The following is a 17,044-nucleotide window of genomic DNA, read 5'->3' on the forward strand; positions in this document are numbered from 1 at the left end:
ACTTGTTTAAACGTTTGAGCAAGACGTGCAAGACATCGGGACACGTGATATGTTTGGCAATAGTTGTACCATCGGGAACACTTCTCTTGTGTTATTTCTTAAATGTAGCGTATGTCTGACCGAACGCTTACTGTATTCAAAGGGCCCATGCAAAGTAAGTTTTCAATTCAAACATTGAAAATACATCTTTGTGTCACATTTAACCTTATTTGCAAGTTTTATTTTCCATTTTGAGGGGTGTTTTGGTGCCTTCTCTGTTTTTATGATAATGCAAAGTTCCATATTCAATACAAAAAAATTGTGATGGCATATCGGGCATGATTAATGTTACATAGCTATTTCAGCACAAAAAGTTGCTAGAATTTTGGATATTTTGCTGTCAGAATTTTTTTCATTTTTGGTGATTCTATGATGTGTCAGTACATGGCAGTAAGCCAATGAGCAACCCTTTCTCACAAATGTTTTCAATTAGCAAATTTTGGATGAATAATTTAAAAGACAAACCTCTCAACTGAACATTGTCTTCCTGAAATGACATCACAGTAACAACGCGCTCATACGTAGTCCGGAAAAGCATGGAAACTTTTAAATGTTTAAAGAAGTGCACTTTTGCAATGAGATTAAACAACAAAATGTTGTCACTAAATGTGTAGTTTCCTTACTTTTCACAGTAGTAAAGAGTTGCACAAAAAAATCCTGAGAAAAATTCATTGCACATACCCTTTAATTAAGAAAGAAAGGTATCTATGGATTGAAGACATCAAATATGATTTTAATACGCTCAGGAATACGGACACGTACATGAAGTCTTAAAAGACGTTTGACAAAATGTGAAATATGTTTGCCCATTAATGAAAACGACTGCCCGATCAACCCCTTACTGCTGGTTTAAACGAAATTGAATGAACAACGCGATACTTTTAATATGAATGCATCTTTTACAGGGAGGAGTGAAGCTAAAAGGCGATAGATTGCTCGGATAGTGAAATTGAATGATTCTTTTTGATTGTCGAATGCCGATCTGCGTGTTCTTTCAATTTAAATCTAAATCGAATGAGCCAGGCGTTAAATTGAATGAAAACTTGGTGAAAGTGGCCGGGAAAACCTATATTAATTTTTTGAAATAATTATACTCACAAACAATACATAGCTCCTGCTCTGGAAAAGATATCAGTGAAAAAGTAAAAGCTACATAGACAGGAATGTGAACTAATTGATTTTCCACCAAGAGGTAATAATATGAATAATTTCATTCTTATATTATAAGAATGATTTGTTTTTATCAAAAAAGGGACTTCAAAATATCAGGCCATTATGTAACAAAAAAAGGAGATCTATCAGTGCAAGTTTTTCGAGTCCTTACTGGTTAAATATATATTTTTTATCCACTGTCAGTACCTAATGTCAACATTTAAAGATAGGTTATCACAACAGAGCAAAATAGAGCAAAACACATATACTTTGGGGGTATTAAGGTGCATCTTAATAAGTGGCCGATCATGTGTTGTCCTTAGCGCTCTTTTCGTTGATTAAAAAGTGACATTATAATTTCTGAGGTTTCGTTAAATTCTACTTAAAGGTCATCGTCTTGTTGAAAGGATTTCAATGCCTTAAACTGGGGGGAATTTATTATTAAAAAAAAGGTATCCATATAACAATAAACACTTACATTCCTGGAATTAAATATGACGCACATTGTTTTTCTCTGTCTCTAATTTTATCCGAGTTGATCAAATTATTTTGATCTAACTCTCTTTCGTAAAATGTCCTCCAAAGTTTATAGCAACAGGTTACCACGCTCACCCTCCCCTGTTCCCCGCCAGCGTTGTTCAATCATTTACCGAAGTTAATCAGACCAGAAACACTAAAGGAAGAAGCAAAACAAATCACTTAAACTGTCAAAACTCCCCCCGACCGCAGCTCCCGATGAAAGAATTACCAGCCCCGCAGATCAATCCGGGAGATTTAATTACCGCTCGTTGCTCATTCGCGCGAACCCAAGACGCTCAAAAAATAATTTTGTTGGACACGGCTCGACGCACCGTTGGTTTGCTTCCCGCTCGGATTTTAATAAATGAAAAAGATCCGAGGGATGCGTCTGCACGTTATTAGCTACCATATATCGGCATCCACATGACTTCTTGTACAGTGACGCAAAGAGCTTAAAGGGAATATACAACTATTGCAAACGTAAAAAAAAACCTACCAAATTATTATGAAATTCCTTACTGGACTGTTAGTGAATAACAGTCTAACGTATGGCACTTGGTGAGCTGTCATTTTCAAGAATTTCTGCCCTTTTTTGTCAAATACTGTCCCCAATTTACCATATTTAGGCCTAGTTAGTCCGCATATTATTTGCAATCAATTACACAACTATGAACGGGTACAAGCCAGCTAGACTTGTTCCCTGACCTTATAAATCCCCGACGTCTATAAATTGCTCCGTTTCATCTTAATAAGTGGGGTCAGGCCGGGAACCAGACTACAGGAACGTGATTGTTTTCTTGTTTTTTTCCAGTATTTACGAACACAAAACTTAAAACAAGTCAGAGTAACTATATTTGCTATAAATTACTACCCCTCCCTCCCCCCCAAAAATCCATCCATTTCTGAAAATTACAGCAAAAGCAAATGATGTATATTCCCTTTAAGGGGGTGAGAGTGGGGGACCGGTGAAGGCATCAGCATGCAATGGCGACATGATAAAATATTACTAAATCCCGTGGCTTTGGATGCGACGCCGGAACTAAATTTCTCACGCGATTTATATCATATCAGCGGGTGTGGAGTGAGGCAAGTTGGCAATGTATCAACTTGGAGATTTAATTAAAGAAAGCCCTGGAAGTATTGCTGCAAGGATGCGACCTACATTTTGTTAACCGTGATACAAACAGTCCCATACCGAGAAACTGTGGTAGTATGTTTCGTAATTTTACATCATCGGTATTGCAGATGCAAAAAAAGGGTTTTGGAGGACGATGACAGGCTGATACATCTGATAATGTAGTAAACAACGGATCACCAACCGATAATGACACATAAAATGACCGATACTGTTTCACTTACTGATAATACAACACGAAATTGACCGATAGTGTAGTAAAAAATAATGTACTGCACTATCAGCCAATTGTTGTTACATTATCAGTCCTAACCGATAACGCAACACAAATGGACTGATAGTGTGGTTACATTTACTACAGTATCCGTCCTTTTTGTTACATAATCGGTTTAATACTGATACAATATCGGTCATTTTGTGATACATTATCGGTTGGTGATACGTTATCAGTTGGTTACTACATTATCAGTTGTAACACAGGCTACCATCATCACATCCAGATTGGATGAAGTATACAGCTCGGCATAACTTCTAATTTCGTTCTTCTATAGATTGGGTGAAAAAAAATACATTTGGGGCGGGGACTAATACATTGAGGGGGGAGAGAATCAGAGAAGAGATTTGTTGTCCAGGTTGGTGCATCATTGACGCTTGAAGTGGATCTAATCAGCTCCACGATTCACCGATTCCATGTGTCAAAATAATGCCGATTCTTCCCAATATGTTTACCACACGAATGACACGGACGTCATAACATAGTCCGCAAGATTGTCATATTCCGCAAAGCGAAACATCAAAGCATCAATAAATATCAGTTGGTGTTGCTTAAGATTTTTTTTTTCCCGTATGTGTCATGTATTAATTTGTTTTAAAAAAAAATTAGGTTTATGGCGATACATGGAATTCAGACTGCGGGTGTATGCACACGGTTGATGATGTATAAATTAATTAAGTCGCAGGGGCGGATCCAGGAATTTTTGCAGGGCGCGGTGTTTCATCAGCAAATCAATGCTGAAATGTAGACAGGGATTTTTGGCCGGACACTTGGCTCCGCAAAATCATTAAGAGTTGGGGGGGGGGGGGGAGGGGCATTCATACCATTCTTTCAATGGGGGCGCTGTTCAAATCCTACGATTATTAACACTATATTACAGGATAGTGTACGAATACCCCCGTAACCAAGCAGGCTCTGTCGGTATTTGGGCACAGGCGTATTGCTTAATACCACTATATTTATTTGTGAGTGTCAGCGCCTGAGGGGAGGGGGTTTATACCAATATTTTTATATGAATTTCTATGGGAAAAAAAAATTGACAGAGCTGAGGTTTTTTTGACACCCTCACCCCCCCCCCCCCGATCCGCGCCTGCTACAAGTACCCGATGGGCAGGGTCAGGATGCTATAGCACAAGGCTGAAAACGTGTGCAATGTACGTGACAATTCAGACAGGGGTGTCGCCAGTCCAATTTGAATGGGGGAGGCGACAACAATTTTGCAGAGACATACCTCCGTGTTAGAAGCTAGCCCGAGATTGTTTTCCCCAAAGTCGTATTTGGCCACCGCAATTTCAAAATGGTGGCGTTAAAAGCGGGCGATCTTTGGCACTATACTGGACAGGTGGCACTATATTCGATAACCCCATATTTGCCGAGGGCGACTGACACGATTATTTGCCAATTGTTTTATTTTTTTTATGGAGGGAATGGGTATTGCACCCGACCCCTAGCGATACCAACCTGGGTCAAGGTTCGATGACTGAATTATTTCACTCTGGAGCTCTCACTCGGTATTTTGACCCCGTGATTCATTTGCACAGTGATCAATATCTAAATGCCAACTGAGAGATTTTATAAGGGGGGGGGGGGGGTTCACCTGTCCCCGTTCGCTACAGACCAATTAAGGTCACCTTCATTGACGAAAGAATTGTACTAGCTATTTTTTAGATAATCCGTCACGAACCCAAGTGGCTTTGCACAATAACTGGTATAAAACTGTCGCCATCGCAGGGGGCCTCATGACTGTTCAATGATCTCCTGCTCAGATTAGTCTATACCGCCCCTGCGGTTAGCCCAACTCTAATTCAGTTGAAGTTGTATTAGGCCAAAGGCGAAATGAGGCCTGTGTTGGGCGCTGGGTGGCGCCCTTCACCACGGGGTTACTATACGTGTCGGGAAGAAAATCAGCACCAGATGGCACAGCGGAAATAGTCGAGGCAGTAATTATGTTATCACATGAAGCGATGATATATCGTTTGACATACTCTAATAGGCACTTAATCACTGCGGCTCCACGACAAAATTAATTTGGGTTTGCTTGGCACTTGTTTTTGCGGGAACCCACATATCATGAATAGGCCTTCTGTTGAAAGTAATTCAATGTCATGTGCTAACAATTTATTAACACATTGTTCTTTCAACAGTTCTCATTATTTCGCGATTTATGTTTTTTTTGCTTTACGAGTCGGCCATATTGGATTAAGAGTGAGGTAAAATCTTCATTTTTTGGAATTAGTTCAGAGAAATGAAAGCAATGACGTTAGGCCTATAAATTATTGAAATAATACCAGTCTGCTCAGAATCATTTAAAATTTGAGAATAAACAAACTCTAATGTTATAAGCCACGTTTAAAAAAAAGGCAAGCGAGGCTAGAATGAATAAATAATCTGGCACTTTCCGATTCAACAGTTCACAATTTATGAAATACATTCAGGGAACACGACAAAAATGGCCAACTCGTGCATAAGGCCCATTATTTCTGTATTGTTTTGTACCCAAACTAGATCGAAAAATAATTTTGAATCTGCCCCTTTTAAACGACTGGCAGATTCGAACCAGCCAACCGATCCCGTAAGCTTGGTGGACGAGTGGTAAAGACGTCTGCACTAGTAAGCAGGAGGTCGTAGGTTGAGTTCCAACCGCGTAAGCTTGAGAAAAGTCATGGGAGAACACGGTGTCTGTCCACAGGAAAAAAAATACGACGGCGAAGCAGACGCCAAAACATGCAAACATTTTAAAATTTCGCAGCGACTTTTTAATAGTTACAGGATTGCAACATAGTGCTAATTTATGCTTCGACAGCTCTTGGGGCGTCCCAGCATTACGCCAGCGGTGCATTAACATCGCTTCATAATAAGCCTTTTCGGAGTTCCAACTGCGCGCATTCGTAAACTGTGACAACGCACATTGTTTGTCTCAAATGCCCTTTGACAGTACCCACAATGCGCAAACAGCCTTTATGTAAAGTCAGTGGCGCGATGATGTCAAAGGCCATTTGAGACAAACAATGCGCGTTGTCACAGGTTATGAATGCACAGTTGGAACTCCGAAAAGGCTTATAGCATAGAGCTAGGACTCGAGGAGTTCGAACTCATCACTTCAAAAGTAAAAGGATGGTCGCCGCGCTCGAAATCAACAATAGAAGCACCTGGACCCAGCTTGCTCAGTTGCCCACCAAGCTAATCTCTACACAATAGAGATCCGCCCTCAAATGCTACAAGAAAGAGTCTGCCTTGCTTTGTCGACAGTACCATGGTAAATACGCGTGCTCGGTTGTCATACATCGCCAAAAATGAATGATTTTGAAGTTTTTGTTCGCAGTTGGATCATACTGTATATCAGTGTGGTTAACATCACCGAAACAATCATTTCATGACGAACAAAATGCTCTATACCGTTAGTATGAAAACTTGTGAAATTTCCCCCCAAAAAATCACATTTTATAAATGATATATTGCCAATTAAAATGTCCGAAAAGACATGATAACTTATCTGAACAAAATTCAATTTATCTTCAAATTACAGGGACAGATAGCGCTTTCAAGGACCAACAACTTGAAATCATAACTCGCATCTAACAACTGCGCAGTTGTTAAAACCTATTTTGTTGTAAAATATATTTTTCAAAAAAGAGCAGCGACGTGACGTTGAATTGTTATGCAGCATATAGGGAGGTTGTTGGCCACCAACTAAAAAGGCGGCGGCGATCATCGTGCTTAAAGGCCGCTTGCAGCCACGCAATGAAGGTCCGGGCTTGCGGTCACAGTGCTGTAGCTATGGACATTACTGATGGATTGGAATGTTAATGGTCAAAATGTAAATCGCCCAACAGTTCTGACTCCTTGGGTCCTAGCTCTATAATAAAAGCAAATGCGTCTTCATTGGGTGCCATGTGTAACCATTCAGCACTTATGGACCATTCAGTTTTATGGAAATGGTCAAGGAACGAGATGAGGATCAGATATACATGAATGTTTTCATAGTTATGTTTTAAAGGGAATGTACATCATTGGCTTTTGCTGTAATTTTCAGAAATGAACTATTTAAGGGGTTAGTATAACAGATCAAATATTGTTTAAGTGACATGTTTGAAGTTTTGTGCTTGAAAATACTTGAAAAACCAAGAAAAACAAAAATTGTTTAAGTAGTCTGGTTCCCTGACTCCACTTAAGATAAAATGGATCAATTTATAGATGTCGAAAAATTGTAAGGTAAGGCACCCATTCATGAACATGTAACCAATAGCAAACAAAATTTGGACAGAAAAAAAAATTGTAAATTTGGAGCAGTAGTTGAAAAATAGTTAGGTTTTTCCAACGGTGGTCGGCCGACCACTGTTGGAAATGTATACAAAAATACCATTTTCTTGAAAATGACTTGACACCAGGTGCCATAATTTTGCAGGATGCTTTAGACTGTCATTTACCAACATCCTAGTAGGGTATTTTGTACAAACTTGGTAGTTTTATTTTTTGATGTTTGCAAATGTTGTATATTCCCTTTAAATAAAATCCAACTATTTATTGAAGCACTTTTAATTTCTGATTTCTTTCGTTAAAGGGAATTAAAGTCCCAGAACCGTTCGGTTGACACTGACGCATGTCCGCAACAGTCGACTTCCGTAAAGAAAAAAACAACCAGCAGCTTTTAGAATGTTCTGAACCAATTCATTTTCATAAATATCACCCATGGGTTTGATTCAGTAAACAACTATAGTTTGTTCGATTTTCAGTAGGACCAATCATCAGTTTGGTTTGAAATAAAAATCACAAATGTTATCTACTTTTTGAAAACTGGATTAAAGTACTAAAAAACTAAAGTTCATAAAACTTTCCCGGGTTTTAAGGGAAAAAAAATCAAGTTCATAAAATCTTTCCCATGTTTTTAAGGCAGTAAGAGATAGTGAATAGCAATGTGTCTTTATAAAGCACTTTTAACAAAGATCTGAGCCTTTTATATTTTTATCACCCTGATCAGCTCGTTGGGCCCATAAAACCGTCCTCAGACCGTCTCAGCTTGATGCTGCAATCTTGGCGCAAATGGCTAATTCAAATAGAATCTCGGATGATCTGCACCCTCAGAGATACCAATTCATTCCTAGGTGCGGAGAAGCAATTCGTGATAAGGTTTCAAAGCACTACACAATTATTACCCCTGTTCATCAGGCCATGAGACCAGTTTTTGCAGCAGCTCGAGATCAGCGCATTCTGGTCTCTACCTGGGTGGAGAGAGGCAATTGTAGTAAAGTGTCTTGCCCTAGAACACAAGCACCTCATTCCCCGTCAGGGTTAGAACCCAAGTACCACGGCATGTGAGTCGAGCACCGTAACCACTGGACCACTAGTACAAGGCCACAGCACTCCACAAGATAAATAATGAAGATGACGAACAATTAAAAAAGAAAAGTATTGAAGTGATGCAGCAATAGTAAGATCACACTTTCCCTGAGTATCTGTAGTATTTTTGGAAGTCGGAGTAGAACGTCTTGAAGATTTCCCTGAGATTGTTGGGCAGGGTGGCATTGAGGAAATCAATAGCCCTCTCATCACAGGCATCCAGAAGATTGTAGATACCGGTTACCAAGGCTTTCTGTGTGGAAGAGAAATGGAACAGAATGAAAACAAAATATATTATTGTGTTATTTTATTTCTTTCTGGTAATGAAACCAAGGAATCCTTAAAAGTGCCCTAGGCACTGTACATGTAGCTCACAAGCCTGAAGAAACCTGTACAGAGGAAACAATGAGTTGATTTTACAGTTTTGGAGGTGGGAGGAAAACCCCGGAAGAATATTCTGGGCCAAACCCACGGAATCAGGAAGGGACTGAAAACCCAAGCCACACTTGGTCCGGGCAGGAATTGAACCCGGGCCATAGTGGTGGAAGGCGAGGAAAGTAACCCACTACGCCAACCTGACTCCCCAATGAAAATTTCTCACAATATGCGACAGAACACGGAAATAGTGCATCTGCCAGAAACCAGAGTACAATGTATTAGTTTGCGATTGCACCATGTGATCTCAAAAAATCTCTTTCTGTAACTTTGCGTGGTTCTGAAAAGAACCGGTGGAAACTCAATTTTTCGGAGAGTGATTCTCCTTAGGGACCGTGACCATTCAGCCCTGGTATGAAAAGGGCGCCCCGGTACCTCGTCTGGTCCAGAGCCAGTCCGGTCTTCAGCCCAGTCTCGTCCAGTACATGGTCCTGTCTGACCAGAAGTTTTGAAGTCAGTCAGGCCCATCAATTTATTGCCCTTCAGAGAACGTCCAGAGCAGAACAATAGCAGACTTACCGGATTAAAGATAAAATCCTTTCATAAGGCCTAGGTAATTTACGGTCCCATTGTGCGCGAAACCGCATGGCAGGGGTTTTGATCTGTGCCGACGAAAGTGTTCTATTGTTTCGCGCTGAGAGATGAAAACCACAAGCGGGTTTCTTCTGGGATATATTACAAGTGTCAATACTTGCAAACAATAGACCCCAGGATAAAGGAGTTCCTGATTAGCAACCGGATCAGCTCCTGGGCTGGTAGCTGGGATGGTACGAGAGGACTTCTTGGGAGGGGACGAGCTTACTGGGGGGCCCTTTTCATACCGGGGCTGAATGGTCACGGGCCCTTACGACGAAGCCACACGACGAAGGGCTGATGTATCCTAGCATGCGCCAGCCAATAGGAGTCAACTTTAGAAATTGTGAAGTCATTTCTGTATTTTTTGTAATACAACGGAAGACCCGACAGAAGGCTCCCGCTGAATGGTCAGAATGTAGAGCTCAAGATGCAGTCTTGTTTGGCATAATTAATTGTAGAATCCGCTCGCATATCATAGACCCTTGATTCTTTTAAAAATCATATGTACAATAATAATAATAATTACACATTTATACCGCGCAACATATCTGTCCAGAAACAGGACACCCAAGGCGCACATCAGGGAAAAAAAATTGAAGGAAAAAAGGTTCGAATCAATGAATGAAGTATTAATCAAATCACGAGAAGGTTTTGGTGTATAAGAAAGTCTTCAAATTTGACTTAAGACACTGTAGGGATGAAGATTCGTGGATGTCTCTTGGGAGAGTGTTCCAGACCCCTGGTGCAGCTACTACGAGTGACCTGTCTCCCCACGACCGTCTCGATCTGATCTCCGACAACCTGTGGATGTTGCTGGAGCGAAGACCTTAACGGCGGGGAACATTAGTTTGAAAAAAGCTCTGAGATGTACAGTGGAGATTGACCGGTAATTGCCTTAAAGGTTGTCAAGGCAATATTGTATTGAAGTCGCTGGTTGATGGGGAGCCAGTGTAGTTGCTTGAGGATTGGTGTGATGTGTGATGAAGACCGGGAACCGGAGATAAGACGCGCAGCTGTATTCTGCACCTTTTGCAGTCGGTAAATGTGGAATTGTACAAGTCTAGACGTGAGGATACCAGTGCATACTAGTACAAACTCACTGAAGTTTACGTTACATACCAAGTGTGGACTTTCCATTGCTTTCGTGTAGTTAAGAAAAACCAGTGGAAAAAAATCATTTTTCTCAAACTGTGAAAACTCTTTCAACCCAATTTTTTTCTATAATTCCCTTTAGTGTTTCTCTTCATTCTGCTACAGATAAACCTAACCCAAAAATGCCTCTAAACCTGTTTTCCAGAAATGGGGAAACACTGTGTGGACTTGCCCAAGTCCACACAGCGTCTCCTCTACCTGGTTTATGTGGACCTCTTTTGTTCGGAAGTCCACACAGTGAATGTAATGCCTGTACACAAAAGACAATTCATGCCACTCAGTGCAACTGCTGACTTACTCACACATCTGATATCACCGTGTACAGTTTCAAATCGTATTTACCAAGAGCCCCACAATGAGTTAAGCAAATGTTTGTCTTTTACTTGTTTGTTGTGATCAGATATTAATGTACCTGCAGTACTTTGTTCTGTACCTACCTTGAAAAGTGGAAGCAGTGTTCCCTTTTGCAGCTCAGCGATGTAATCCGAGACCAGAAAGACGGCAAGTTTGTTGATATCCTTCTTGTAGGTGGCCAACATTGTCAGCAGTCTACCGGGGGTAAGACGATAATTCACCTTCATATTAAACCTCACTGTATCAAATATATACATGTACTTTGACACTCTTTGGAACCATTTTATAGCAGTATGGAATACGTGCAAAAGTACCACCTCAATGGTTTCAAGGGGCGAGTTGGAGAAAACCACTCGGAGGGGCATTGATGCTATGGGTCTGCACACATTCTGAAAATAAGTCATGCATAATTTACGCACGAGTTGCCAAAATTACAACTCTACTTATCGACGTCTTTACTGTCTTAAAGGGAACACAATGTATGCATCATTTGCGTTTGCTGTACTTTTCAGAAATGGATGGATTTGGGGGGTTGGTAATATATAGCAAATATTGTTACACTAACTTTGTTGACGTTTTGGGTTCGTAGATGCTATAAAAACCAAGAAAAACAATCATTTTTCCTGTAGTCTGGTTCCCTGACTCCATTTAAGATGAAACAGAGCAATTTATAGACATTGGGGAATTGTAAGATCAGGGAACCAGTATAGCTGGCTTGTACCCGTTCATAGGTGTGTAATCGATTGCAAACAAAAGCGGACTAAGTAAATATGGTCAATTGGGTCCAGTATTTTTTTTAAAAAAGCCATTTTTTTTCCAATGCTGGTCGGCCGACTTCACCACTTTTCTTGAAAATGACAGCACACCAGGTGCGCTGCCATGATTTTACAGGATGCTTTAGACTGTCATTCACTAACAGTCCAGCAAGGTATTTCAAAATAATTTGTGGTAGTTTTATTTTTTGATGTTTGCAAATGTATTTTCCCTTTAAAACTGTCTTTAAAAAAACAAAATGCCGCCAGGCAAGTTGCCCCACTCCCCAACGGGATACGCCACCAACTCCTTGAATTAAGGTTAAATAGACCAAAACAAAACAGCCCCAAACAAGCTTATAAGATGGAATTTTTTGCGCCGGGGTGATATAAATCAAATTAGGTTTTGCCCTTCACTGACATTTTAAACACTGTATACTCAGTGTGTTACCTCCCGAGTGAAAGTTGGAAAAAATCACTCGGGTGAGACTCGAACCCACGACCTCCTGCTTTCTAGTGCAGATGTCTTACCACTCGACCACTGAGCTAACGGGATCGGTTGGCCGGTTCGAATCTGATGTACATAGCAGCGGGTACCTCATAAACTATTATAAGATGGAATTTTTGCGCCGGGGTGATATAAATCAAATTAGATTTTGCCCTTCATCAGATTCGAACCGGCCAACCGATCCCGTTAGCTCGGTGGTGGAGTGGTAAGACATCTGCACTAGAAAGCAGGAGGTCGTGGGTTCGAGTCCCAAGCTTTGCATTACCTTTCCATATTCTCTGCACATATGTACAAGTCATGATCGCTTAGTTTCTCATCGCCATCCCTGCTCTGCTGGCCTCTGTGCATCACCGCCTTCAGAAGATGTGAACATTTGCATTAAGGACAAACAAATTCCAAAACAAAGTTTGATACTTTTTCGTCCCAGTCAGGATTTATGAAAAATTGTAACACCATGAAACATGCAGCATGCATTTTGACAGAAGCGTTTTGGACTTGCGCAAACACTTTTCACACTGATTTTTTTTTACATTTCTAATTAGTGAATGCAAATAAAAAATAAATAAATCATGAGTTTTAGTTGCCCTAAACAATAACAGCAGGACAAGTGGCACAGAGCAATATATGATAATATGATGATATGAGCTTGATAATAATGTACATTCATTTTACAGCAGCATAATTTACAAATGTACAACTGTACATGATTTGAAGATACACATGATTTGAAGATAAAAAATGTGAAGTGTACTGTTTTGGCACAATGAGGCGGAATTGGGAACAGGCCAGAGTGGAGAAAAATGGGGAAAAATGAATGGGGGTGATTTCTTTGGATTGTCCGATTTAATGATATTGGTAATCTTTGAAATGTCCACTAAACATGATTTGAAGATATACTATAAAAACGTGAGAAAAAGTTAAAAAAAAAAAAACAATTGTCCTCTTTCATTTTCACGGACACAAAGCTTGTAACTTTAAAGGCCTTTTTGTCAGTATTTTACTTTTTTAACATGTTGATAAATGCAAACTTAAAACAGTCCTGACTTGTCAACGGAATGTCCGATTGAAGTGCAACAAACAGTATAGTAAGGAGAATTTGATTCTCTTTCCTAATACCCGCAAACCCTTATTTAGATCTCCGCCCGGTTCTGTCTCTTTTTGCCAGAACGCCTCACATACTTTGTACAAATTATTTTGAACAAATTTGTACATCTGCAAAATGTACAATGTTCAATTGTACTTTGTGCACTGTTTAAAGAGGTTGTGGAATGCTCAAAGACATTTCCGTCATTTTTTGGGTACATGTAGCCTAAGGTGTGATGAAATAAAAACGACTATTGTTTCTGTCATGAAATGAGTACAAAAGGTACTTTTGAGAGCTGTTTTTCAGGTCCTGTTTCGACCCGAACATGCAATTTGTGTAAAAGTCGTCGTTGCGGGCAGCAAACAAAACACAGTAAATCGTGTCGTAATAAACAGGACTCCTATATGCTACTCTGCATCGGGAGTCCTGTTTATTACGTCACGATTTACTGTGTTTTGTTTGCTGCCCGCTACGACGACTTTTACACAAATTGCACGTTTGGGTCGAAACAGGCATGACAGGACTTGAAAAACAGCTCTCAAAAGTACCTTTTGTACTCATTTTATGACAGAAACAATAGTCGTTTTTATTTCATCACACCTTAGGCTACATATACCCGAAAAATGACAGAAATGTCTTCGAGCATTCCACAACCTCTTTAAAAAAAAATTTCAAATTCCCTAATGCACATGTTGGGCTTAAAAATTTACGTGCATCAGTATTTTAGTGCATAATTTCATATGACGCGCATCGGCTGCGCCATATTACAACGAAATTTTGAGCAACATGTGCACGGGTTTAGAACATTTTGCACACTGCGCGTACCCACACCTGATGGCGTTGAACACGCAGTTGTAATTTTGCTACAAATATGGCTGTCTATGAGAGGGGTCTATATGGATAAACAAATGTAAGGATATGTTGTAGACAGGCGAAGAAGCTGGCCAATGATTTCATCACAGTCCTGGGATAGCCAATCAGAAGGCTTCTGAGAATCTGGCACAAGGTGTTGAAGACCAATGGGAAGTCAGCAGCAGTCACCATAGCAACAGGCACCATCAGGCCAAAATGCTGGGCTTGCATGGCTTCATTTGGTGCAACAAGAGACTATTAAAATAGAAAATATGGGTATGGTGTTCAGCATACATGTAGCTTCCAGAGGGCCGAGTCAAAACTAGATGGTCTTTTTTATTTGGGGGCTATAATAATTGGAAAGATTTCCATGTACGAAGTTCACTAATTTTCCTCTGTATTGACTAACAAGCCCCCAGATAGCAATTTCATGTCATCAAAGTCAATTTGAGCAGTGAGAAAATACAAGCATTTTCTTAGAAAACACTTAGAATTTTTCAGTCCAATCTCATAGGGTTTGTACACAGGGTGTTGAGTGAACTTCGTATATGGAAATCTTTCCATATCATCTTTAAATCAGGCTTAAGTCAGGCTTAATTAATGCCGTGTTGTCTAACACTTAACCATGTGCATATTCCTTTGTCTAAGGCATCTTGCGAGTGTGCGGGTGCGTGACCTGTATGCACACACCTTCTTGTTGCGTAGTTGTGGGGACATAAACTCGTATATGTACGAGGTATTTGTGGGGACCGAAAATGCTGCGGGGACAGCAGAAAGTCCCCATAACTCGGTCCTAATTTGCATAACAGTAATAAACTTCCCCATAACGCAGTGTAGGCCTACCCATTCATGGCTTTACGATAGAGGACAGACACACAAAAGGGAGAGCAAAAAGATCCTTTCTGTCCTCGAGCATTGGGTCTTTTGTTGAAAACAGTCCTCGATCGTACGGTTATGTGACAAGTCTATGGGAGAGCATTCCAGGGACAAAGGGAAACACAAAGCATTGTTTCGGGTGGATAGAAATTCACGACTATATGTACTCCAGTGCGTGTATTGAAATGGAGTCTCGTACAGAGGGCGCTGTATCATGTGACCATTCACTCTTGTTACGGGGGGAGGGACGGGGGTTAGGGTGACAGATCAGATCCTTAGTTTGAGGAAGGGGGGTTCCTGCATGGATCCCACTGCAACCTTAACACACTTCCTTCCCGTTAGAATCTAATAGGATGTGAGAAATTGGAGATTTTCAAATCCGGTTATCCAATTTCACTGGAGGTTCCCATTCAGCTCACAGTCATGCCAACAGTGTCGAGTGAGGGGCCACATGCAATGCCCTCCCAATGACTGGGTATAGTTTACAGGATTCAGTGACCACTGGGCCCGCACAAAAACACTCCAGAGTTGGAATGGTGAAGTAATGGTTGGAAACTCTCTGATAAGTCAAATGGGAAGGCTATTCGTGAACTAAAAAGACCACTCTCCTGAAGACGGTCAGAGCATACTGACCGGAACGTCGAGTTTATACCTCTGGTTCTTTTCAGAACCATTCTCTTAGTTGAGAAATTATTCGCACATGGTGTTTCCGCAAACCTTTCATTATTTAGTATCTCCACCATGCAAAGCCTCAAATCTTACTTAAAAAGACCACTAACAAGCGAATACAGTTACAATTAGAGGCCAAGGAGCAAATTGGGAGATTTTCCAGTTGTTTTCTTCAGTTTGGGTCACAACAAAATGGAAGGCTAAAATTCTTTTAAGGTTGGTTTTGAATAGTCCGTTTCAAAATTCAAAACTGAATAGTGAAATGGTAGATCTAATACCAAAGTTAACCCTACTTTTTTAAGAGGTTGTTTTTTGAACATTCAGAAGGAAAAAAATCAGTTCTGCCTCTATGATGCTCTGAAAGTCTGAAAATGCAAACTGGAGCCCGGTACAATAAATTATGCCAGTTCAGTTGCGAGAGTGGTTTGCAATTTCTCTTCTAAATCATGTCCTTTACCTTTCCTTGTCCTATGATACTGCTCACAGCTTGCAGAACGGAAACAGCAACAGCCCCACCAAGAGTCCAGTTGCTTGCAGCACCTTTTAGAATTTCTAGTAAGTTCAAAATCACCTATGGGGAGAACGTATTCCAATATCACGGTGTTAGCATTTCTACTGTACAGGGCGAGTCAAAACGAAAGTGACCTGGATTAATGAGTTTTTTTCTTAAAAAAAAACATCAAATTTTATACACCAATGAAGTATGTCCGAAAGAGCATGTTCTTCCACTCATCTGAGAAAAAAAAAAACGAATTTACTGAAACTGATCCATGCCATCAGAAGTTATGCATGTTTTACTTAAAGGGAAGATACAACATTTGCAAACATCACAAAACGAAATGATCAAATTATCACGGAATACCTTACTGGATTGTTAGGGAATGACAGTCTATAGCATCCTGTAAAATCGTGGCTCCTGGTGTGCTATCATTTTCAAGAAAAATGGTATTTTTCCAACTCTGGTCGGCCGACCAGCGTCGGAGAAAACTGGCTTTTTTTTCAAAACCTGCTCCTAATTTTTCATAATTAGTCATTCATTGTTTTCTTTGCAATTGATTACACACCTGTGAAGGGGTACTAACCTGCTAGACTGATTCTTTGACCTTACAATTCCCAAAAGTCTATAAATTGCTCCGTTTCATCTTAAGTGGGGTCGGGGAACCAGACTACAAGAACATGATTGGTTTTCTTGTTTTTTCCAACATCTACAAGCCCATGGAGTGCCACAGGAAGCTATAGAGCTGAGAGAGAATTACATATTATACGCAGCCATCCAATGAGGTTTTAATCTGAAAAACTGACAAACTGCAAACTGACAAAATCAACAAAC

At 40.3% G+C, this 17,044-nt stretch overlaps 1 protein-coding gene across 2 annotated transcripts in view; it reads right to left on the reverse strand.

Annotated features, from left to right (window-relative positions):
• Positions 1-7,765: 7,765 nt before the first annotated feature.
• LOC119735628 (unhealthy ribosome biogenesis protein 2 homolog) overlaps positions 7,766-17,044 on the reverse strand; it is a 44,473-nt gene continuing 35,194 nt past the window's right edge. For both annotated transcript variants that reach the window (XM_038209413.1, XM_038209412.1), the window contains exons 23-27: positions 16,172-16,285; positions 14,238-14,424; positions 12,499-12,598; positions 11,057-11,168; positions 7,766-8,709 (exon numbers count right to left, since the gene is read on the reverse strand). In XM_038209413.1, coding sequence (XP_038065341.1) covers positions 8,554-8,709; positions 11,057-11,168; positions 12,499-12,598; positions 14,238-14,424; positions 16,172-16,285 — 669 coding nt within the window. In that variant the 3' untranslated portion in view covers positions 7,766-8,553. The remainder of the gene's footprint in view (positions 8,710-11,056; positions 11,169-12,498; positions 12,599-14,237; positions 14,425-16,171; positions 16,286-17,044) is intronic.

The sequence above is a fragment of the Patiria miniata genome, unplaced genomic scaffold (assembly GCF_015706575.1).
Source record: "Patiria miniata isolate m_02_andy unplaced genomic scaffold, ASM1570657v1 HiC_scaffold_29, whole genome shotgun sequence".
Taxonomy (NCBI): domain Eukaryota; kingdom Metazoa; phylum Echinodermata; class Asteroidea; order Valvatida; family Asterinidae; genus Patiria; species Patiria miniata.